Consider the following 24,282-nt stretch of genomic DNA (forward strand, 5'->3'; position numbering starts at 1 on the left):
ATGACTAAATATGACACACATAAGTTGAGCTTTTTGTATAAATTTTGTTATTTCCCAAAGCAAAGAGAAGTATTTGTTCTTCTACCTAACATTGTCGAGTACACACAGTACTAATTGATGCCTTGACTTGTGCTTCCCTCCAGCCTCAAAAGTAGTTCAAAAAGCCACAGGAGTGTTGATGAGTACAGGAGTATGTTCCCTCTCTTCCCACACTACATCTTGTAATAACATACACCGTACATCATGTACACAGGCATATTTGCACATTCCAACAGCATTTGTGTATGTGTGTAAGTCTTCTAAAGAACAGAAGGGTTTCCCCAACACTATGTTGGTGAATGTGTAATTTGGTTTATAGCTGTCTATTGGCTCCATGAAATGTATTCAGTAGATACCCTGACTGAATGACAGGGGCTGTCATCCAGCATATCTGGACAACCACTGGATTAGAGAAGGTTTATAGTACAATGTGTTGCCCAACAGACACACAATTTAATCTCCACTACTAATAAGCTTATACTATTGCCATTTGTATTTCTATCCTGAGGGGAGATTTGAGAAATTATTTCAGTATACTCTGCAAGAAACATGTTTCAATAATGTGCCTATTATTCTCTCCTTATTTATTACATAAAGGAGAAGTTCAGAGTAATTTATTTCCATTGTGAGACAAAGTCAGATTAATTTCCCATAGGATCTTCCTAGCCATTTTAGTTTGCAGAGTTGGCCTGCTCTGGGTTCCTTCAACAACAATCCATGAGGGCTCCAGAAATGTACCTTCTTCGTAGCAGTGCCTGCCCTCTTGAATGAGGTTCCTCCTGAGATCTGAATGGCCCTCACTTGGCTGTTATTTAGGCGGGCCTTAAAGACTTGTCTCTTAACCCAGGCATTTGATGAGGAAGAGTGAGACCTCTTGCTTCATTGTACTTCCCATTTTTTATCTTTACCTTCTATTGATTTTATTGTAATTTGATTGTTGTGAGCTGCCCAGAATCATTGAAAGCTGGGAAGCATACAAGTTTAAAATCACCACCACCATCCTCCTCCTCCTATTTTTTTTTTTTTAAAGAAAGGATGATGGTGATGTTGGTGATGTTTTTGCTATGTTCAACTAGACTTAATGATTTACTTTTGTTCATTCTATTTCCATTCATTGGCAGATAGTTTATTGATAGTATATTTTCTTTGCCACACTAGTCCTGATCACAGAGTTGAGGGAAAGAACTCCAACAGTCTTTCTAAGTTGCACCATTTCCGCTACAACATGGTTAGGATAAGAAACATTTTATTGTTCACGGTAGCGGCGAACAGAACATGAGCCAAAAGTTCTCTTCAAATTTCCTAGTAACAGGCATATTGCTTATCTTGAGATTAAGTAGAACAGAAAGACATTTTAGTGTCAGAGTCTCACAGTAAAAATTATGCATAATAATAATAGCATTCCAAGTATGACCTTGCAGGCAATTTCATACTGAAAGTGGTTTAGTTTTTATTTTTAAATTATGATACAAAAGTTGTTACATAAATCATCCAGCCTGGTAAAAATTCATAGAATGAAAGCTCCAAAACCTGAGACTGACATACCTAAGAGCTATTGATGTATCTTTGGAGACAACTCCACCTCTCCCAGCAAGTTAAGGATGCTTTTAATGGCAGGTGAATTTAACAAAGCCCATATGTGATTAGAGCTGCTGCTTTATGAATAGGTAGTGGAAGCAATGATTGCAAGTGCCATTTACTTCCTATTAATTATCACCAAGGCGATCAATAAGCATCTCTTTGCCGCTTCCTGAGTAAATCTGTTTCAGTCCAAAGTTGAAGAGGACATAATAAGGAAAGGAGAAAAATCCACAACACAAAACAAAGCTGAATAAAAGTATGTCGCGCTGTCAGTTTTGCTACTGAAGATCTTCAAATGATGTACAGGTATATAAAAAAAAAGCAGCTTGGTGCTGCAACATATTTTGCATGCTTGTGTGATCTCAGCAGCAGGTGAAATAGCTTCGTTCCGCATTGTTTGATTATTTATTTGCTTATTCATTGGATGTCTATTCCACTGTTTCTGCTAGAGCTGAAAATAAGATAACAGGTTAAAGCTTTGGACTCTGGTGAAGGGGTGATTAATATTATTTGGTGATGGTGATTAATTTATTAGATTTAGATCCTACCTTTCTCCCCCTTGTGGCCTATAGCAAGGAAACAAACCAGAACTGGGCCCTATGAAGGAATCGATTCTAAATTTCAAAGGTACACTTTTACTTGGGGATAGCAGCAACAGCAGCAGTAACTTAAAGGTAATTGAGAGATTGCCTTTTCTCAAATGGGCCTCAAAAGAGCAGACATGACATCATCCCAAAGGCATTGTGGGAAATGAAACTGAAGGATCACCAAGCCAAGGGCTCAGCATGGAGGACCAGCCAAGTGAGAAGCTGGTGGGTCCTTGAGATCCAACAACTGCCCATGCCAGGTTTATCCTGGCATGAGAAGGAATGACAGAATGGATTCCATTTGTCTGGTCCCAAGTTTTTGACATTACTGTAGAAGTGCAGAAAGGAACAACCATACCTTTGGCTCTCTCATCGCTGAAGTAATGCCAGCAACCAGTAGTTCAGCAAATTCTTTCCATGTTCATTTAAATCTGGGAGTTTCCAGGAAAACTTGTATAAGATTGCAGAGAATAGAAGAAAAGAAATTTAGTAAATCCATTTTGGTGGGGCAAGAAAAGGATCAGGGTGTGATATCCATAGATAATTTTTTTTAAAAAAATGAGTTGCCAGCTGCGACTGAGTAAAAAGAACTGATATCTTTTTATGGATGCCAAAAAATTTTTTTTTTAAAAAAAAAAGGGTGGATCTTTGTGCAGTCACAGCCCTCATTTTAACATCCTTCACAGAAATCACTGTTAACTTTGGGTTTAAGGTAGTTTCCCCCATTTTTGGAGCTGGCTTATTAAATGCACTCTGGTAGAGACCTAATGCCTACAATAAGTAATTAATACACAAATTGATATCAAATAATTTGCTATGATTTATTCTGCTTTTCATCAGAATATTCTCCAAAAGCAGCTTACAATAATAAAATGGAATAGAATAGGTGCTGGGGTAGAGGTGGCCAGAAGCCCGGACTTTCAATAGAAACTAAAAGATAAAAATTAATGGGAGAAGGGAAGACCAGAGGAAAAAACAGAGACATCATTTTGACAATGCTATAACAGTAATTTGTTATACATCAGCCTGGATTCTGGTAAATCTTCCACTTCTTAGGGGTATAGTGGAATGGAAAGGGAATGTAATTTCATGGTGACTCTTATCTTGGCAATGAAAGTTAAATTTGTGAGGAGCCCACCAAAATCATTGCAGCAGGGGAAAAGGAATCATAACCTTCATGAAATCTCCCTATACTCCTCTCTGGTTCTATGCTAGGGGAAAAAACAGAATTTTTGGGGAAATGTGATATTTATTTATATTGAGAATAAGATCGTTCATTTTATAATATGGTGTGTAAATTGGGCACAATATGAGGAATTCTTCCTGATCCTGTCAAAGATTGTGGACTTGGATATATCTGTGTTTATGATATTAAACATTTAGTGCTATAAATGCATTCAACAACAGATATATCCACATCAATATTAGTGTCCAGTATTTTTAATCTGATGGAGAATTTTTTCTCTGACTCACTTCTGTAACAGAAACCAGTTCGTCTTTTAATCCTGGGGGAGGGGGGGATCAGAAATAAGGCTTTGCTAAAGATCTCTTCTCAAAGCATTAAAGCAATTACATCATTTAGATGACTATTTGAATTTTTTTTTGCAAGGCATCTATATCCACAACACCAGATTGCCAAAGACAACTTTTGAAGCAGTTGCATAAGTCTGTTGCCTCTTTTGGATCATTTCTATAGCCCTGCTATTTGTTTTTGTTTTTTTAAATGAAGAATTGCACTTTCTTGATAAGAAGTGGTGTACTTAAAACTGACAAAATAAAAGAGGCTGCCAGTTTCCTCCACAACCCCTCGCTGTCACCTTTCATGTCTTTGTTTTTATTGCATGGATACTTTCATGTAGGAAGTGGAAATAACAAATGTGATTAACATGCTTCAAATCCTTAAATAATGTACAAAATGCCAAAAGAAGAATATGGAATGTACAGAATCACAGGTGGCAAACATACAATACGTTATTCCAGACTGCCAGTTTTTCAGCTTCCTAAAACTTAAAAATACACATTTAAATGTTTCCAACTTGTACTTATGTTTTTCAAATCTATTTTGATACTAAGATACTATCGTCAAGGGCGTGATTTTATTTTTGGAAGTATAAAGGTTGGAAGAGTTTTTCCCTTTTTACTTTCAAACTGGGCAACAGCTGCATGTTCTATTCTCTAATGGACCACGAGTTTATAAAAACCCCTTATCCTCTCTCCATAAGAAGAAAAATGTGTATCTCTCCACCCACACCTCCACCACAAAAAAGATCTGCAATTTGTCTTTATCTCCCCTCTAAAATTCAGCTCTCTGAGAGGATGCTGTGGGTGGTAGTGGTTGGGAAATGGGAAAAATGATTGCAAAAACTGCAATGTATCATTTGCCATGGTGCTATAGCAGCACACCTGGATAGAAAAGCCTTGATAGAAAAGCCTGGATAGGCTTTCTAATAGGGGCATGACTCCATTTAAACAGCTTTCTGAACAGCTGTAATTGTGGAGGCATTTTACTCAAGTGGGAAGTAGGCTGAAAGAAGATCCATTTTTAACCATCTATACCTGAATGCCAGAGAGTAGATTGAAGATGCTGTCTATGCCCAAGTTTGTCCACGCAGGGGTTAAACACAGGACAAGACCTAAAGTAGCAGGACCAGATTTCCCTGCAATGGAAAACAGACCAACCCCCACTTCCACACACACACACACACACACACACACACACACACACACACACACACCTTGCAGAAGTGTGGCTGTGAACGTAATAGTAATGCTAATAATGTTAAGAGGTTAAAGCTAAAATGTTTTTTTTCCCTCATCAGGAGAAATGTGGTAGGAGAGAAATCTTATTACAGATGGGAAGGCTATGGTGTCATGAAAACCGCCCGAAGGCAAGGCATTTGGCTGGTAGATTAATATAGCTGTCTGGAAGTGTACAACGTGTGTTTGTCTGTGGTGAAAAATTAATTGGCCTTAGGTTCCTGCAGCATGAGCATGAGGCAAAATAGACATGAATAGATGTGATTGATATACACGAGACACATATTATTTATTTCATAGAAATGAATGCATCTTTAGGGATGTGACACAAACTGTTGCATTTTGCTAGAACATGTCCATCAGTAAAATAAGCTGGGATAAGGGTTGATATATATTTTTTAACCATTTTCCACTGCCTTTTTAAGGATAATTTGTAAGGATTCATGAGTATGATATTCTATTAATAATTATTCATAATTCATTAATAATGGAAAATTGCGTACATAGCTGAGCATTTAGTAAAATACGGTAATCAAATACACATCCCTTACCTCCTCTTTTCCATAATAAAAGTCACTCAATGATGAGATGGGCAGCACATATATATTAACATATTAATAAATAAACAAAAATAAGGATATTAATTCAGACCACTCAAAAACTGGTAACGGGAACTCTGAAATTGTATCTGCACAACAAAAAGGAATCTAGAATCAGGTCAGATCTAGATTTAACAAACCAAAAATAAGAGTAACTTGTATCTGGATTCCAGCAGAAGAAAATGTATGTAGCCCATGGTTGGGTTCTTTGTGGTCTCTGAGCTTGGATACTTGGCTTTTTTTTTTTAACCAGGCGAGGTAGCATCATTAGTGTGAGGGACAGTGAAGTTTGCTGCTTATTTGTAGTGTGCATGGTACTTTGCCCAGTCAGTCTTAGTGCAAATTTGGTTTTCTCCTTGATGGTCCCATTATTAGAATACAGTACTGTTTTTTCAAAAAATGTTTATCTGATGTTGTTTCATGCTTATTTGAGTGTTGGCCACTGGAAGAGATATTTCTCAGCTGTTTGGTTCTTTCTTAGGGTTCTGATTGTATTTTTTAAATGATATATAAATGGGATTTATGTCTATAGATGTATTAATTGCTGATTTGTCTGAAAGCCAAGCTTCCAGGAATTCTCCAGCACAGGGGTGTCAAACTCCAAGCCCTGGGGCCGGATCTGGCCTGTAGGATGCTTAGATCTGGCCTGCGGGGCTGCCCTGGAAACAGCAAATGACCAGCCCGCAGTATTTCTGCCAATGAAAACGGAGCTCAGGAGGGCTGCATATGGCTCTCTCGGACTCTATTTTCATTGGCAGAGTGTTGAAGAAGGCCGTCACAGTTGAAATAGAGCTTGGCAGAGCGCTTGGACCACCACAGGTGCCCCTGACATGAGTGACATCAAGATGACCACACCCACCATGGCCTCACCCACTTCTGCCCCCCCAAAGTCAAACACAAGCCTTATGCAGCCCTCAATGAAATCAAGTTTGACACCCCTGCCCTAGCATTTTTTCATTTGGCTTGATCTAAAATATTAGCAGTTTCCCAGCAGAAACTCTGGTTGGGTCTGTCCAGGTTTAAGTGACTTTTAACTTTTCTTTTGGCTGCCAGTTAGTGATCATGAATGTGGTCTGCCGATTGGGGTTGGATTGTAATACTTCAGGCTGTAGATTGTACTATATAGACCAGCGATGGCAAACCTTTTTTGGCTTGTGTGCCATAAGTGGAGGGAGCGCAGGGGGGGTCATACACGTGCATACACGCACTACAGGCGTGACCTTTTGCATGCTTTTTTCACACTCCCCAGGCTCCAGAGGCCTCCCCTGCCCCCCAGAAGCCCTTTGGAGGCTTCAGGAGACTTTCCTTAAGGCTCAGGAGCAGTCAAAATGACCCTCTGAGAAAAGCGGAAGTCACTGGTTTGCTCGCAGGGCTGTTTTAAGTGCTCCGAAGGTTTCAGGGACCTTCAGGAGGCTTCCCTGAAGCCTTCGGAGCAGTCAAAATGACTGTCCGAGCAAACCGGAAGTCTGTTCCCAAACTTCCGGTTTGCCCGGAGGGCCAGTATTTTGCACTTCAGAGGCTTCGGGGAAGCTCATGAAGCCTCTGGGAGGGGTGGGGAGGCTCTTTTCACCCTCCCCAGGCTCCTATAAAGCCACTGGAGCCTGGAGAGGGTGAAAAATGGCTTTAAAAAAAGGGTGAAAGCTAGCCAGCGTGCGTATGTGTACTGGCCAGCTGACAGAGCAGCGCCTCGCGTGCCCTGACAAATGGCTCCGTGTGCTACCTGTGGCATGCATGCCATAGGTTCGATATAGACTGTCCGCTTCTCCATTTTGTCTGCCCTTTTTAATTTTGCCAAGCAAGTAAATGTTTTGGAAGAAGTTAGTTGCTGCAATGCATCCTCAGAATATTTTCTTGGTTTCATTGTGTACTACTATTAGAATGCTCTTTTAAGAATAGAAAGCCTTATTACATTCCACCAAGACACAGAGCTGAAGTGAGAATAATGAAATAAAACATCTTCATGCCAGTCTTCACCCATTTAAAACACAGACATAAGAATTCAAATCTCGGGCAATATATTCTTGGCTTCCACGTAAGAGGAGCTCACTTGCTTCTTTTCATGAGTCACCTGTATTAGGTGAAAGTCAGCTCAAAAATAATAGCATTAAATACAGTTGCCGTTGAGGGTTGCTGTTGTTGTGGTTATTGTTGTTGTTCCAGGTCCGGGCTCAGTGAGGCCATTTTCGCCTTCCCCAGGCTTCAGGAAAGCCTCCGGAGGTGGGCAGGGCGAAAAAGAGGCCCAACGGGTCAACTGGAAGTTTGGAAATAAATCATTTCAGGCTTCCGGAGGGCCTTTGTGGGGCCGGGGGAGGACATTTTCACCCTCCCCAGGCTTCAGGAAAGCCTCTGGAGGCTAGGGAGGGTGAAAAACAGACCCAACAGGCCAAACGGAAGTTTGTTCCCAAACTTCCAGTTGGCTCATTGGCACTGTTTTCGCCCTCCCCAACCTTCACGAGTTTTCCAGAAGCCTGGGGAGGGCAGAAAACGGCCCCAAACGGTCAACCGGAAGTTTAGGTTTAGGTTTATTAGATTTATATGCCGCCCTTCTCCCAAGGACTCAGTTCAGAAACGAATCATTTCAGGCTTCTAGAGGGCCTCTGGGGGCCTAGGGGAAGCTGTTTTTGCCCCCCCCCAGGCTTCAGGAAAGCTCTGGAGCCTGGGAAGGGGTCATGCTTTCATGTGCAGGTTGGGTCGTGCACGCATGTGCAGGTGGGTGGGGAAGATTGAATTGGTGTGGGCATGCATGTGCGCACAATAGCGCATCCACACACAATTTTGGCACACCATACGAAAAAGGTTCACCATCATTGCCCTAGTATCTTCTCAACATGTTCGACTACTCCGTAGTATTCCCACCTGGAGAAGATACCACCTTCCCAGTATTCCCAGCTGGAGAAAACACCACCTAGAGAAGACTAGTTTCTATTATGATGTAGCTCAGTTCTGCAAATAGCTCTTTTCTCTGTGGCAGTTCTTGTGAACAACAGAGGCCCACGTCTTTCTGTGTGTTTGCCAGAGAGATAGAATATCTGTTGTCATTTCAGACAGCCAATCCTTTTTTATGATGGATGCTCATGAATGAGATCAGAACCACAGATGGGAGCAAGTGCTTCCAAGAGCCACAGCTCACCTTTACATCCTTCTAACCATTGCACTGATTGCCTCAGTGACAGCTACAGTTTCTTCATAAGGAAGAAACTAGTGAATTAGAGGCCAGGTGTAAAAGTCCCAATCCTGCAGAAAGCAGCCATCTGCCTCCCATCTTTAGCTGATAGGGCATTTCAAATAAAAAGAAAAACCTTTGCTACTGGAGGGAAGGCCAGGTGTGACACAGCTAATCTTGGGATGTTTTCCCTTTCTTCCTTCATAAGTGGCAGCTGGCTGAGAATTAATTCTGCCAGAAGAGGAATTTGACAAGGTGTCATTGATCACAAGCTAAGACTTTTGTTCCTTTCTTTGAATACCCTAATTGCCTAAGTAATTTGTCTCTTTAAAAGGAAGGATGGTTGACATAAGCTGATTGGGCAGGTCTGAGTCATTTCCTGCTGATGTGTCTAATCTGGATGTGTCTCAGGAGTGATAGCACTGTGTATCTGAAAAGGCCTAGAAGATTTACCTCCTCTGTTGCACCCTTTCTATATCTGCTGTAGTGATAGATTCCTGTATACAGGACGGTGGTCTAGAGCATGGGTGTCAAACTGGACTGTGTCATGTGACATATTGTGACATTTTTTGCCTTTGCGGAGCTGGGGTGGGTGTGGCCTGGGTGTGACGCATCCCACGGGCCGCCAGTTTGACAGAACTGGACCAGAATATCTCATTCAACACTTGCATTCTATTATTATCAACCAATTTTCTCAAAGCTTTTGTATTTGGCACTGGTATCTTTTGGAATTATCAGGCATAATTCCAAAAGTATGTTTCTTTGGTCCTTTATGCATCCTATTCAATATTTCTTTTGTTTACATTTCCCTTTTTTTAAATTACAGGTAGAAGATCAAGGAGTTCATGGGTGGTTTTCTAAAAGGTATAGTCACGACAGAACTGGAAGATCCTCAAAACCAAATGTAACAAGCCATGTTCTGCCTTGGAATGAGGAGGTAAGTGATACTTTGGCCCAGAATAACTATAGGGAATGCATTGGTTTCCATTACACTTCTGATATAGTTGAAGGTGATGGTTGTTATTTTCAAAATCCAATATGGTTAGTCCAGTCATCCAACACCGGCTTCCCAACATGAAGTTAAAAGCCCTTCCCATGTAAGGTTTGAGGAGGGAAGCAAGGAAACAATGTTCCTCAATCAAGTTCTCCATGCTTATGGAATACTTTATTGCAAAAAGATAGAATATCTGGCTTTTAGAAGCATAGTTCAAAATGGATTTTTTTAGAGAACATTTGGTAGCTCCAGTGGTGGGATGTAGGTGGTACTCCCCGGTACAGGTGTACCGGAGCCTGCCCGAAGCACCGGGTACTGTTCCGGTATGGTACTCCAGATGGCCCATCTGCCGTGCTTCTTACCTGTCTTTAAACTCCACATATGGGGATTCCACATATGTGCACGGCACATACAGCGTCTGCGCGACGCTCTGCCGAGCAGCTGGAGCATCATGGAGGCTCGCTGAGACGTTGCTGGACGGTAAGACGCATGCACGTGCTGCATGTGTGTACATGCATGCTGCGTCGTTCATGTGGAGGACACAGGGCCCCGTTGCAACTGTACTGGTTGCAACAGGATCCAGAACCCACCACTGGGTAGCTCATATAGATAAGCTTGATAACAAAGGGGGTCATTGTTGCTATAAGATTTACTGTATGTTATGGAATTTCTTTTTATTGGATTCTGTGTAAACCAACAGGCCAACATGGAATTAGTGGCATACAAATGCAATGATACATAAAGATTCTGTACATCTAGCTTGTCTATGCCCTCAGCCTTTATTCTGGAATTGATTGGTCGACTATCAGGCACAACTTGGCTAGTGTAGATATCTTGTTATAGATAAGAATAAGGCTAAGTATAATAGATGTTTATTCAATATGCAACACACAAAGCCTGTATATATACACCAAAATTTAAATTCTACCTTTTTTTCATTCTGTGTTTGATTCCTGCTATGCAAGTTATCATTCCCATCAAGAGGGAGAGAAGGTAATTTAGAGTTGGTGCTTTTGCAGGGGGAACATTTAGAAAGTATTATTAAATGAAACATTGAGGTCATTGAATTGTTGGAGCTAACCCAAATCATGATTTGATAAATCAGCCAGAGCAGTCTGGTTTGTAAATGACACTAAGCCACAATAGCTTCAAAATCACATAAAACATCAGCCTAATCATCTGATCTTTTATGTGTATCAGCCTGATGCAATCCACTGAAGTGAATGGGAAGTGTAAAAAAAATTAGAATATTTGCTCTATTTCTATTCTGATGCTTCATAGAAGTTTCATAATGGATTTCAGCGTTTGATGTCAAGCTTACGTTCTCTGCCAAAAGGCTGTAACAGCCTGTGAATAGACTAATTCTTGGCTGAGGAGACCATTGTTTTATGAAATGATCTTACAATAATTGAACCTTTCCTGAAGGTTTATGTTCATAGAGGCTAAACAATGTTTTTAAATGCTGCCAGGGAGGTTCTACAATTAGTTCAGGCAAATAAATAAGATTTAATTGATTCAGTTTCCTCTTCTTTGATCCGGCTCACCTCCTGCTGAATCTTTAGCTGAGATTTATTTACAGGATTTGGAATAATACTCCTCATTGCAACACAGATATTTCCATCTGGGCATTTTAGATGCTATTTGGCTGCCATTATGACAGGAAAATAGGCAGAGAAGCTATTAGAAATGCATCCCACTGGGATTGGCCCATTCCACTCGTGCCGACAGAGAGGCATGCTGTGAGCCCCATCAATCCGATTATTCCAGCTAGCGGAGTCCAGGAGAAAGGCCTTCTCTGTCATTGCACCTGCCCTCTGGACCATCTTGTCCCATCCTCCCTTTGTGAGGTCCTCCCTACCCTCCTGACCTGCACTTACACTCCACATATTTAGAGTTTAGTAGTTGGCATTTATATACATATACGTACGTACATACATACATACATACATACATACATACATATATGTCTTTGGTTATTCGGGTTTTCTCCTGCGTAAAGTTGGAAGTGTCTTGCCGACGTTTCGATGAAGTCTCATTCGTCATCTTCAGGCTTGTTTGCTCGGCTTCGTGCTTCCAGGAGCAATGTGAGATCTCAGCTGTTTCTTCCTTTTAACTGCCAGTGAGGGTTTGAGCTGATTGGGTGGGAGCTTGGCTGTGTTCTGATTGGGTGGAGGTGTGTTCTGATTGGTTGGGGGTTTGTGCTTCATGTAAGGATTGGAGGGATTTAAAGTGGCTAATAGTGCAGTTGTGGTCTGGCTTCTGGTCCTTGGTCGTGCCTCAACATCAATGTGGGTTTGAGTCTGCTTTCTGCGTGGATGTTTGGTGGTGACATCCTGTGTGGCTCTTGTGAGTGTGGGTCTGGTGTCATTCCTCGTGTTAGGGACTCATTTGTCAATAAGGGCGGAAGACACTTCCAATTTTACGCAGGAGAAAACCCACAAAACCTCAGAAAACAATATATTTTATTTATTTATTTATCAGCATAAACACAACACACACACACACACACACACACACACACACACAAACATATATATATATATATATATATATATATATATATATATGTATATATGTATATATGTATATATGTATATATGTATATATGTATATATGTATATATGTATATATGTATATATGTATATATGTATATATGCATATATGCATATATGCATATATGCATATATGCATATATGTATATATGCATATATGCATATATGCATATATGCATATGCTGTGTGTCCGTTGTTTTGTCTGGGTGGTGGGTAGGGCTCATTTGTTGACTAGGCCTGCTTTCCAGGTGCCTGGTAGGTGGGAGGTATCTATATTATATACACATACACATATACATATACATCTATAGAGAGAGGGAGGGAGGGAGAATCTTGTATCCTGTTCTCCTGGGATATGTCACAAAGGATAATAAATTTAGTTACTTGCTTTATTCATTACTTAGGTGTGCACAGGAGACTGATCAGCATCTTACATTAACTTCATGCAAAATAACAATAGCATGATATGTGTTGTATTTATTGAAGCATCGGTTCTGAAACACTGACTTTTATGAGAAGATACTCTGTTGGGTTATATCAGGGATTTACATTGATATTATTCCATTTCAGCCATATTTTTTTTGTTTCCATAATACCCTCAGCTCCTTTGACTTTAATGAAGCTTGTGGCCAGTCCTCTATTTCAAGAATTACAATGATACTAGGGAGCAGCAGCTGAGGTGTGCCAGCTGAATGCAAGAAAGAAGGACATAATGAATCACTGCTGGATGGGATTATCATTGCAACAGAGATGTTATGAAAGGGAAAGGCCCATTTTCAGCAAGATTGTGAATTCAGGAATTGCTGTTTTGTAGTTGATAATTGTGAATGGTGGATATGGGATGACTGCAATGACCTCTGGTTTGACCTTCAGCTGCAGATGCCAACACTCTTGGAATCAAATATTACCCATATTATGTGTAGTAGCTTTTTTAGTGTCAGGAGGAAATAGAAAAAAATGTTTTCTCAGCAGAATCATCTCAGGAAATGGACTTCTTTTCTATGAGTATGTTTGGCATCACCTCACTATGATTTTTAAGAAACTGTTGAATAATATTTTATTTTACCTGACATTTTGAATAGGAGTTAACTGATTTAATCTTTTCCTAGACTTTTATACATAATTTTACATTGTTTCTGTTACATCTGAAATACTGGATATTGGTTTGTAGATGTTTTCAAAATCTATTTATATATATTTTAAAAAATTCAAAAGGAAGATAAAAGCAAGAAAAAAATCAACAGAAATCTTAAAGTGCAAGAAAGAAAAACAAGCAAGAGAGAGAGAGAGAAAAGGCATACAAAGAACTGACTGCAGTTATATGTACAATTATAAATTTACTTCTTACTCTATGGTTACAACATGCCCTCCTTTCTATAATTTGCCCACTTGTTGTACATTCATTTTTTTCTGTTTTACCTAAAAAATCTAAAGGATTTTCCAGTCAGGGATAAATGTTGATACTGTCTCTTCTCTGAATAAACGAAAAATCAATTTAGCCATCTCATCAAGTTCTACCATCTTCATCAACCATTTCTCATTGTGGGTGGTGCCGTATCTTTTCATCTTTGTGTGCACAATAATCTCACTGCAGCTATCATAAATGGAAACAGAGTTCCATGACTTATTTTTTAACTGTCCCATCAGTACCCAAAGGGGGGGGGGGAACTTCTGGTTTCAGTTGTACATTAATCTTTAAAATTCTCTGAATCAGTGTGTATTTGAATCCCAAATTTTCTAGCTTTTTTTAAACCCATCCATCAAACATGATAAAATATCTCTTCTTGTTCACATTTCCAACATAAATTTAACATAAATTTATATATTATAGACAATTTCTCTTAAGGATCTTTTCAAAGTCTAAATGATTTTGTGGGGAATAAGTTATATGTTCTGCTTAGAAGATGTGTTAACATATGCTAATGAGGGTTAATAATTTTTCAACATGCCTAAAGGACCTCTATAAAAATGGGATATCCAGTTTATATGGAACTGCACAAATGATAGAGTACCTATCTTGCAACTTCCAGAAATGTACGTCAAATAACATTTAGATGGTGCTAGTTAGAGGTGATAGCTACTTCTTTTTTCCTACTATCAGTGGGGTAAAATAGCAGAGGGTATTTCTGAGTAGCAAAGGAACTTTTCTATTCTCTAAATTTCTCGTTCATGTAAGTCTGCTAATTTTAAAGGTGCATAACATACATGCTCATCCATGATAGAGCCCTATTTCACATGGCTTAATATTACTCTAGAAGACACATCAAGAGTATGTATTTGAAAGTGCCTTCAAGTGAAGTTTCCTATGCTCAAGAGTGCCTAGATGTGATAGAGAAGAAGTATAATGCTAACTTCTCCTTGTTATGTAATTCACATGAGTAGTTGGTGATGTTATTATTTTAAGTTTATTGGCCACCAAATCCAATAGACTCTGTGCAGCACACAACACTAGAAAAAACCCTATTAAGACAGGTATTGGAATTCCATGGGCTAACAAGGTGGCCCCAAACTTATTAAATTATAAATAAGTTCCTTTTCCATTGAGAAATTGTCATAATCTTGCTAATACAAGTCATTAATAAAAGTACATTTTATTGTCTCTTCAGTATGCTATCCTATTTTATAAACCAGAATCACTACAGGAGAAGCCAGTAGTAATAATGAAAGAATAAATAAAGTCTTAAGTTGGTGGCAGTGCTTAACTAGCAAAATGAGCCTCAGAGGGCAGAAAGAAATTAGAAAGAAATTACAAAATAATTAGAGAAACAAGAGGTGGAGATACGCAAGGACAGAACTAGCACATATGTTCAACATAGACTTTAACCTTTGGAATAAGAAGCTCAGTGTGAGTTAAGATTCTCTAACAAGAAATTCTCAATTTTCTTAATAAAATGGTGATCTCCATACAATTTTGAGATTACTGTACTATAATAATGTTTTCGTTTAACACAATTATCTGTTGGATTTGGAACTGCTTTTTCCAGTGGACTTGTGTTGATAAAAACAGCTTGGGAAATATGCATCAGTTGCCAAATATCTTGCTCTAGCTGGACAGACTTCCTCTTTTTAGCCAAGACAATATTTGGATGGTACAAATGATGTGGCTTGATTATCAGTTATGTTTAGTAGCAATATTGGCTTGGCTAATGTTAAAGTGTAGCTGTCAGCAGTAGAAAGAGGCCATTACTGCTCATGTGGCTGTGACCAACTGAGTGGGTTTGTATTACAAAACGGTAATATGCAGGTATCCCACAGTGTTTCTAATGCAGTTCTAAGGAGGGAGGCAGAGCTGTTCAAGGTTGAAACTGGTGTGTGATCTTCCCTACAGATCTGAGTCCTTTCCTTATGGAGGGCAACTAGAAACCAACATAGATTAGAACCATTTTATTAAAACTCGCAACATCCAGGCTGAAGGTTGACTCACCCTTCCATCCTTCCGAGGTCAATAAAATGAGGACCCGAAGTGTTGGGGGCAATGTGCTAACTCTGTAAGCCGCTTAGAGAGGGCAGTAAAGCACTATGAAGTGGTATGCAAGTCTACGTGCTATTGCTATCTCAGCCTCTCCAAAGAGGAGTTCCTAATGATGGGCTATGAGCATGCACTTAATGCATTTAAACAAAGTATTAAGGGTCAGGACATGCCTGCTTTACCCAAGAATGTTTTCTTGAACATAGAGTGAGATATTTATATCATATAACTGTCTTTAAAATTTCAGAGGACATTAACTTTGCCCCGTAATGTTCTGCTCACAGCAGTTCTGCAGGACCGATATTAAAAAGTTCCATATGAGCTGAGTTTGTGCCCCTGTAGACGGTGGCCATTGAAATTACAGCTCATATCCTGTGTATTGCCCCCCTCCCCAACCGCCCTATAGGGATTCAGGGACTCATAACACCTTACCTGATTAAATATTCTGGTAATTCTGATTGTTTTTATGTACAACTACAATTGTATGATCCAATTTTTCTGAATGTAGCTAAGTTTTGTTACATTGTCTGTAAAATTAGGCAGACCTTGATCACCCACTGATGATTTCATCATCGATTGTAATATATTACTATGCCTTGTTCGGTTTTGCTTTATTTTAATATTTAATTTTTTGTGCTGTTCCGTGACCGTAATATAAATTGACAATTGGCAAAAATTCAATACCAAGAGGAAAGATTTTCATAAATTGTTCTGGCAATCCAGGCGCAATAGTTTCCATTTTATATTTCTTTGTCTAATAAGAGAATATTATATCTGTTTTCCCCATAACCAAGACTGACTGGCATGAGCCTAGATCATTGTTTCTTAACCTTGGCAACTTTAAGCTGAATGGACTATGGCGTGCTGGCTGGGGGAATTATTGGAATTGAAGTCGATACAGCTTAAAGTTGCCAGAGTTGAGGTAATAGTATTAATCTAGGATGGTAATATCACTATTGGCTAGAGTTGAGAGGCCATAATGTTCTCCAATACTTTATCAAATACGTCAAGTTGCAACTGGCTGTCTGAAAATATAGCACCTACATTTGTTTTCACCCCTAGTTTGTTCAGATCTGGAGATTTCTAAGTTTTCAAAAAGGCATTCTTGATTTCTAAGGTTTATTCTGAAACTGTTCACATTCAACATTCTTTTATTATAGTTAAGGTTTTTTTTATCTAAAGCCAGAACTTTCAGTTATTTAATTGTTTCTTTGCTGATAAACAAATTTAATTTTTTAAGATATACATTAATATTTATCCTTTAAGGAATCTCAGATTTCTCCCATGTGCCTTTATTTAACAGATTTATAACTTACCTATAATGCAGAGGATCTTGTAGTAGATTATACTACATAACGTATTGTATTGATAAAGGAGAATATTTGTAGTTCAGGATTGAAATGAGGGGTCTGAGCTTGGTTGTTTTCATGCAGACGTTTCATTACCCAAACTAGGTAACATCATCAGTACTAGTAAGAAATGGCTCTCTATTTATATTCTAATGGTTTGCCCTGTTCAATGTTGTTGGGAATTGTCTTGGCAGTTCTTTGGTTGAGCTGTTTACTGTTTGCTTGTTGGGCAGTTCCTTGATGTTTAGTTCTTGATTGTTGGTCTGATGTTAATCTGATGCTCACATCATTGATCTGATGCTAATCTTGGTTTTAGTCTATCCATTTTGTGGGAAGATGTTGCACAGATTATATGTTTCCTTTTTTGCTGCTCAGGGTTTATCTGAATAGAGTTCTTACACAAGAACAAGCCAAGTCCAACAACACTAAAGAAGTACTGGAAGCCTGGCACTCTGATAAATTGGCCATCAGTAGATACAATACATATAAACAATATCCACATACGCTGCAGAAGAGAAAATGAACAATCCAAAAGGGAACAAAAAGAGTCAAGCACCTCATCACCAACAATAAACACCCAGATGAGCATAAATTAACACCAAGATCAACAATCAAGAAGTAACAATACCTCAGTCAAGGAACTGCCAAATAAGCTAGCACTAAACAACCCAACCAAATAACCTCCAAAATAATTGCCACCAATGCTGACAGGGCAGGCCACTAGAATATAAACTGGGAGCAAACCCCACTCCTTACTAGCATTGATGACGTTACCTAGTTTAGGTAATGAAAAATCTGCAAGGGGTGGGCGTGGCCTGTTGCGGTGGGCGTGGCCTGTTGCCGAGGAGGGCTCCACCGAGCTCCTCAGAGATCTGGTCTGTATATCTAAATAAGATCATAGATAGCACCCCTTTTTGGCTAAGAGAGGGGCAGGGAGGATAGCTCCGTAGGTTAGGGTCTATTCGTAAGCCACAGCCTTTTTCTTTTTTTGGCTGTGGAAGAGATTAGATCCAGCCGAAGCGGAGCCTTTATCTCCGGCCAGTTCTTCTCAGCTGCCTTTTTTTTTTTTTGGCAGCCCCAGACAGGCTAGCCCCCCCCAGGACAAAACAAAGTTTTTTTCAAGCTAGAGTTGATACGGGAGGGTACCACCCCTGTGAGATTTATGCTTTTATTACTATCTTAAATACCAGCACCATTTGTCTTAAAGACTTCTTTGTTTAAATAGACTTTAAAATGGCGATTTCTCTCCGTGGATGATTACTGGATGTACTTAGCCGGGCTTATCTTCCTGCAGACCGCTCCTTAACAAAATAAACTCTTTTTCTTTGGAAATAGAGGGGAGCGAAGCACTGCTTACTTGTTTATCTATTATGGCACCCAGATCAAAGAAACGTCTTGCTACAAATGTGTCTAAAGAATTTAAACAATCTTTTTTGGAAACTCAGCCTTTGTCTCCTACGCCCTCTACTGGAGAAGTTTTAACACAGGAATATCTCTTTAAAATATTTAATGCCCTTAAGCAAGAACTTAAGGAATTTGTATTGCAACTTTATGAGGATCTAAAATCTAAAGTTAATCAAATGAAGGCGAATACGTTTGCAGCCGTGTCTGCCCTGTCAGATTACTCTGCTGAAATAGAGAACAGATTGGAAAGTCTGGAGAAGGCTAATTTTGATTTGACTACCAATATTCAAATTTTACAAGAAAAAATTAGAAATAACGAAGAACAGCTTATGACGCTAAATTTTGATAGGAGGGCATTTTCAATAAGAGTCAGAGGATTCCGTGAAAAGGAACAAGAGAATTTGAAACAGACATTTGCTGAAGCCTTCAGCCATGCGCTGGGAAGCCCGGGACTTAACTTTGATTGGCAGATTCGGAAAATCTATCGCCAGAACTCTTTGATAGCGGAACAGCGACAGCTCCCGAGGGACATAATTATACATTTCTCTACAAAAGAATCTAGAAACGCGATTGTGCAAAAGTTCCATAATAACAGTCTCCGAGTTGATGACCAGGACGTGATTGTCTTCAAAGATATACCTTTCCAAATGTTGAGAGCAAGAAGGGACTACGCCTTTTTAACTAAAGAGCTTAGGAGTCAACAGATTCGATACAGATGGGAGGCCCCTGCCGGCATCACGGTTACATTTGAGAATCAAAGATTTCGTCTTAACTCTGTTTCGGAAGCTCAAGATTTTTATTGTAGGATTCTGAAGGCGGGACTTCCTGACGCGCTTGGAAGAGAGGAGAGACAAGCGGAAGGAGAAAGCAAACGGCTGGCCATGCGGCTGCAAGATGGAGGGGGTAGCCCCTCCTCCCTCGGAGAAGCAGAAGAACGCAGATCGAGAATTTAGATACTTCAAAAGACTTCCTAAAGTTGAGGACTGAATGGGGGTTTGAGACCTCTCTCCGGTAGAAAAAGTGGACTAATTTTTATCAGAAGGGAAAGCTGGGTGAAACTACTTTGAGCTAGATTCTAAAGTAACGTTAGCATAAATCTGATAGTGGTTAAAAGAATGCGGAATGATTTATGTTGTTTAAACTTTGTTAGATGGGACTATTTTAAAATAGAAGGTTAACTGACTCTTGCTGAAAGCATTATTTGAATATGATCCATGCTATTTAACTTTTATTTGAAGGGAAAGTTGGTTGTAATAGTTCTGAGTTATTTTTCAAATAAACGCTAGTATAAATTTGATAGTGGTAAATATTAGACAAGCAAGAGATGAGGGTAAAATGCATGTGGAATGAACTACGTTATTTGTGGTAAATATCAGACAAGCAAGGGATGAGGGCAAAATTTACGTTGTTTAAAGCTTATTAGAACAGGAAGCCGCTTGGGATTATCTTAAGATAACTGTAAAAAGAATGTGGAATGATTTATGTTGTTTAAACTTTGTTAGAAGCGACTACCTTAAAATAGAAGGTTAACTGAATCTTGCTGAAAGTATTATTGGAATATGTGGAATGATTCATGCTACAAATCGCTCTGAGCTATATTTTAAACAAATGGTAGTACTACGTTATTTGTGATAAATATTAGACAAGCAAGGGATGAGGGCAAAATTTACGTTGTTTAAAGCTTATTAGAACAGGAAGCCGCTTGGGATTATCTTAAGATAACTGTAAAAAGAATGTGGAATGATTTATGTTGTTTAAATTTTGTTAGAAGCGACTACCTTAAAATAGAAGGTTAACTGAATTTTGCTGAAAGTATTATTGGAATATGTGGAAGGATTCATGCTACAAATCGCTCTGAGTTATATTTTAAACAAATGGTAGTATAAATTTGATAGTGGTAAATATCAGACAAGTGGGGGATGAGGGTAAAATACATGTGGAATGAACTAAGTTATTTAAATTCTATTAGAAGGGGAAGTCGGTTGGAATTACAGAAATTGATTCCTGTGCAAAGTAATATCTGATCTACGCTGCTTAACTTTACTAAGAAGGGGAAATCGGGTTAGATTATTTTGAATTACTGTTTGAAAAAGGGGTAAAGAAAGATCATTTACGTTGTTTAAATTTTATTAGATGGGAAAGTTTGATTATTTGTCTGTAAAGTTATATTTGAATATATGGCATAAACTACGCTGCTTAAATCTTACTGGAAGGGATCATGAGGTTTAGGAAGGGAACGGGAGAGTCTACAGAAGGTCGGGGTAAATAGCAAAGAAGTAAGAGATGAGAATAAAATATAGATAGAATGATTTATACTATTTAAGCATAGATAAAGATGGGGGGCTGAGATCAACACAAAGAGTGGTTTCTTTTTTTTTCTTTTTTCTCTTTTCTCTTTTCTTTTTTTCCTTTTTTTTTCTTTCTCTGCTTTTCTTTTCTTTTTTTTTTTTTTTTTGATATATTACTTTTATTTTTTAATCCATATGTATACAAGATATCTTAGATAGAAGGTAGTGCCAGGTGTGGACCCTGGGAAGTCGGGAGGATTAGGGATGGGGATTGTGGGGGGTGGGGTGGGGGGGTGTTAATATAGTTTTAATAAGAACAAGAATGTATTTATATACGGTGGTTCCTTTTTTTTTATTATTATTATTATTATTATTATTATTTTCCTTGGTTTACTTTACTTTTATCAGATCAAACAACACTCGAACAAAGGCATACACCAAGGAGGGAGGTAGAGGGAAGGAAGAGGGAGGAGTAAGGAAGGAGTAAGGGGAATGTAAGGAGTAAGGGGAATGTAAGGAGGGTGTCTGGGGAGTAAGGGGAGAAGGAAGGCTTGAGGGGAAAGGGAAGTAGGAGGGGAGTGTTAGAGGGAGAAAGGAAAGTTGGAGGGGGTAGATGGGGTGTATGGAGGACGCAAGGGTTAGGTGGGGTTGTGAATGATGAGTTGTGTTTCCTTTTTACTTGTTCGTTTTATTCCCTTTTTCTTTTTTCTTTTTTCTTTTCTTATAGTAAATACCCTGTATATAAATGATTGCAAATGGAATGTGAAAATTGAATAAAATATATTTCCCAAATAAGAAAAAAAAAAAAAAAAAAAAAAAAAAAAATCTGCAAGAAAGCAACCAAGCTCAGAGAGCACCAAAGACCCCTCATTTCAACCCTGAACTACAAACATTCTCCTTTATCAGTACAATGCATTACGTAGTATAATCTACTACAAGATCCTCTGCATTGTAGGCAAGTTATAAATATGTTAAATAAAGATACACGGGAGAAGTGTGAGATTCCTTAAAGGATAAATATTAATGTATATCTAAAAAAAAAATGAATTTGTTGATCAGCAAATAAAGGACCTCTCATAATGTACAGTATTATTTTCATCAGTAAGTGCTCGGTAATATTTACCATGTAAAATATAGAGTGATGCTTCATTTTGTTTAATAACATTCATAGTCTTTCTTTTTTTGCTAACTGATGAATATTATCAATAACTTAGGTGTCTACCTGGCAGGAGAAAGATATCGTACGTACTAAACTTGTATTTAAGACACACACACACCCCATATCCATTTAATATTGGTTTGGGGTGATACAAGCTAAAATCCATTTTTTAAAGAACTCAGGTTCTTTATTCTTATTTTTTACATACACACCTACATGCCTGTATATACACCATAAACTACAAGACCTCCAGAGAATTTATGTATAACCTAAGTGGTGCCATTTTATTTTGCAGTACAAAGGGAGAGCAAACTTGCATGTATTTGAAGATTGGTGTGGAGGAGCTGTGGGACATCTAAGGAAGAATCTGCATTTTCCCCTATATCCTCATGTGAGTATAATCTAATCTCCAAAAAGATGCCAGTTCTTCATAGCTTCCAAGAGAGTGCTTCTTCTCTTTTTCTATACAATAAATATTCTTAAGCACTTCTGAAGTGAATTTACATTTGGTTAAATGTAACTTTATCTGAATGATAGGGAATGCCAGTAATATCTTTCATTTAATAGTATTTTTCATGCATTCATTCGTTTACGACATTTGTAAACTGTTCCTATCATTCTGACTCTTTGTATACAACAAAGAAAGAAAAATCAAAGTGTACAAAAGTGAAATAATCACAACCAGTCTTTTCTGTTGGGTTCCATCATGATTTGCTGAGCTACAGGTTCTCCTAATTAAAAATTGTGCTGTCCAGAAATTATTGGAATTGAAGTTCAGTACAACCTAAGGACAGAAAATTGAATAAAAATGTAGCCTATGCAACTTCCTGTCCCTATGATTGTGTCCAAATATGGGAACTCTCACAAAATTAGAATCTGATAGAGTAAGTTATACAGCAGTGTGGGAAGATCAGCAGTACAATAGAAATTCCCACTTGACTTCATTTATTCTTATAATGGTGCCTTTAAATTCTTACAATAGTCACTTTGCTGGATGAGTGAATGAATTTTATAGCCAAAGGCCAGCAATGTAAAAGAGCTTAGAAGAGGAAAACACCAAGATAATAGTGCAACACATAATAAAGCCGACAGTAACACTAAAGTAATAGGACATTATTTACTGTATCTGAAGAGAAAGTTTAATTGGCATTCCCTCACTCTGCTGATGTTTTATGTAATGCTTTGAATTTGCCCAATACATAGGAGAAGCTCATATATATAAGCTCGGTTTTCCAGTGTGCTATCACAGTGAATACTATTGGATAGCATTTGTCCAACATTCCAGTTTCCCACTGTGAAGTGGAATGTTACATGCAAAGAGCCTCTTTTTTCCCCCCTTTCTAACTTCTAGACTCGTACAACAGTAAAAAAGTTGGCTGTGTCACCCAAGTGGAAAAATTACGGGCTACGTATTTTTGGCTACATTCATCCCTTCAAAGATGGTGAGTACAATAACTTTTCCTTCAAGGGCAGAGCTTCCTTTCTGGAGTTTCTCTCCCCTAGCTTCACGCCAGAATATTTTTAAAATCCCCTATTATTGCCTTTCTCCCACAGGCTCACCCTGGGCATTATTGTGCAGCTCCAGAAGAAGTCAGATTATCTAAGTAATGATTGTAACACATTTTGCTCCTCAGTGCCCTTCCCAGATCACAAGTTTCATGCCTTCAAAAAGCTTAAGATATTTTTTTGAATAAAGTATTTCTTTCTCTCTCCCCACCTCCTTCTTAAAAATAAACCAAACAATAAGGCACTGTCACTCCAAGTTTTTTAGATCAGACAGTAATGTTTAAGATCACATGACAATGTAGGTAGCTTGCCAGGACAGGAAACAAATTTAAATTTCAACTTTCCTGCTCTTACTAGCTAAATTCTCTTTCCTTTCCTTACAGGAGATTTTCAGTTTTCTGTAGCTTCGGATGATAATTCTGAATTTTGGCTCAGCTCTGATGAGACCCCGGCCAATATACGTCTGGTGGCATTTGTGGGCAAGGTGGGCAACTTCTGATAATTAGATGATGACAAAAGAGTTGCAGCAGCTTTCCATGGGTCGATCTGCTTCTTACAGCCTTCTTACAAACAGTACCATTTGGCACCATCTCTTTGGTTCCTTGCTGAGAGAGTTAAATGTAAATGAAACCGTAGTGTTGCCACTGGGAAACATATAAACCTTGAACCAACTCAGCTGTGAGTTTTACATCTGGAGGCTGCATAATTAAAACCTGGATGTATTGTACAAAATTCAAATGTGTGTGTTTGAGGGTCTGTTTGAAATTCTCACATGTTGCAATAGTGATATTTTATATGCAAGCCCCCTTCTGCTCCTGTGGTTCACAGCTTGAGC

At 38.7% G+C, this 24,282-nt stretch overlaps 1 protein-coding gene across 2 annotated transcripts in view; it reads left to right on the top strand.

Moving 5' to 3' along the window:
• Positions 1-24,282, top strand: part of B4GALNT4 (beta-1,4-N-acetyl-galactosaminyltransferase 4) — a 205,104-nt gene that overhangs the window by 122,752 nt on the left and 58,070 nt on the right. For both annotated transcript variants that reach the window (XM_014070640.2, XM_014070639.2), the window contains exons 3-6: positions 9,553-9,663; positions 22,237-22,332; positions 23,293-23,383; positions 23,831-23,931. In XM_014070640.2, the coding sequence (XP_013926115.2) occupies positions 9,553-9,663; positions 22,237-22,332; positions 23,293-23,383; positions 23,831-23,931 (399 nt within the window). The remainder of the gene's footprint in view (positions 1-9,552; positions 9,664-22,236; positions 22,333-23,292; positions 23,384-23,830; positions 23,932-24,282) is intronic.

Source organism: Thamnophis sirtalis, unplaced genomic scaffold (genome assembly GCF_051295495.1).
Source record: "Thamnophis sirtalis isolate CommonGarterSnake01/CBP01778 unplaced genomic scaffold, rThaSir2_p1.2 scaffold_1, whole genome shotgun sequence".
In the NCBI taxonomy this organism is placed as follows: domain Eukaryota; kingdom Metazoa; phylum Chordata; class Lepidosauria; order Squamata; family Natricidae; genus Thamnophis; species Thamnophis sirtalis.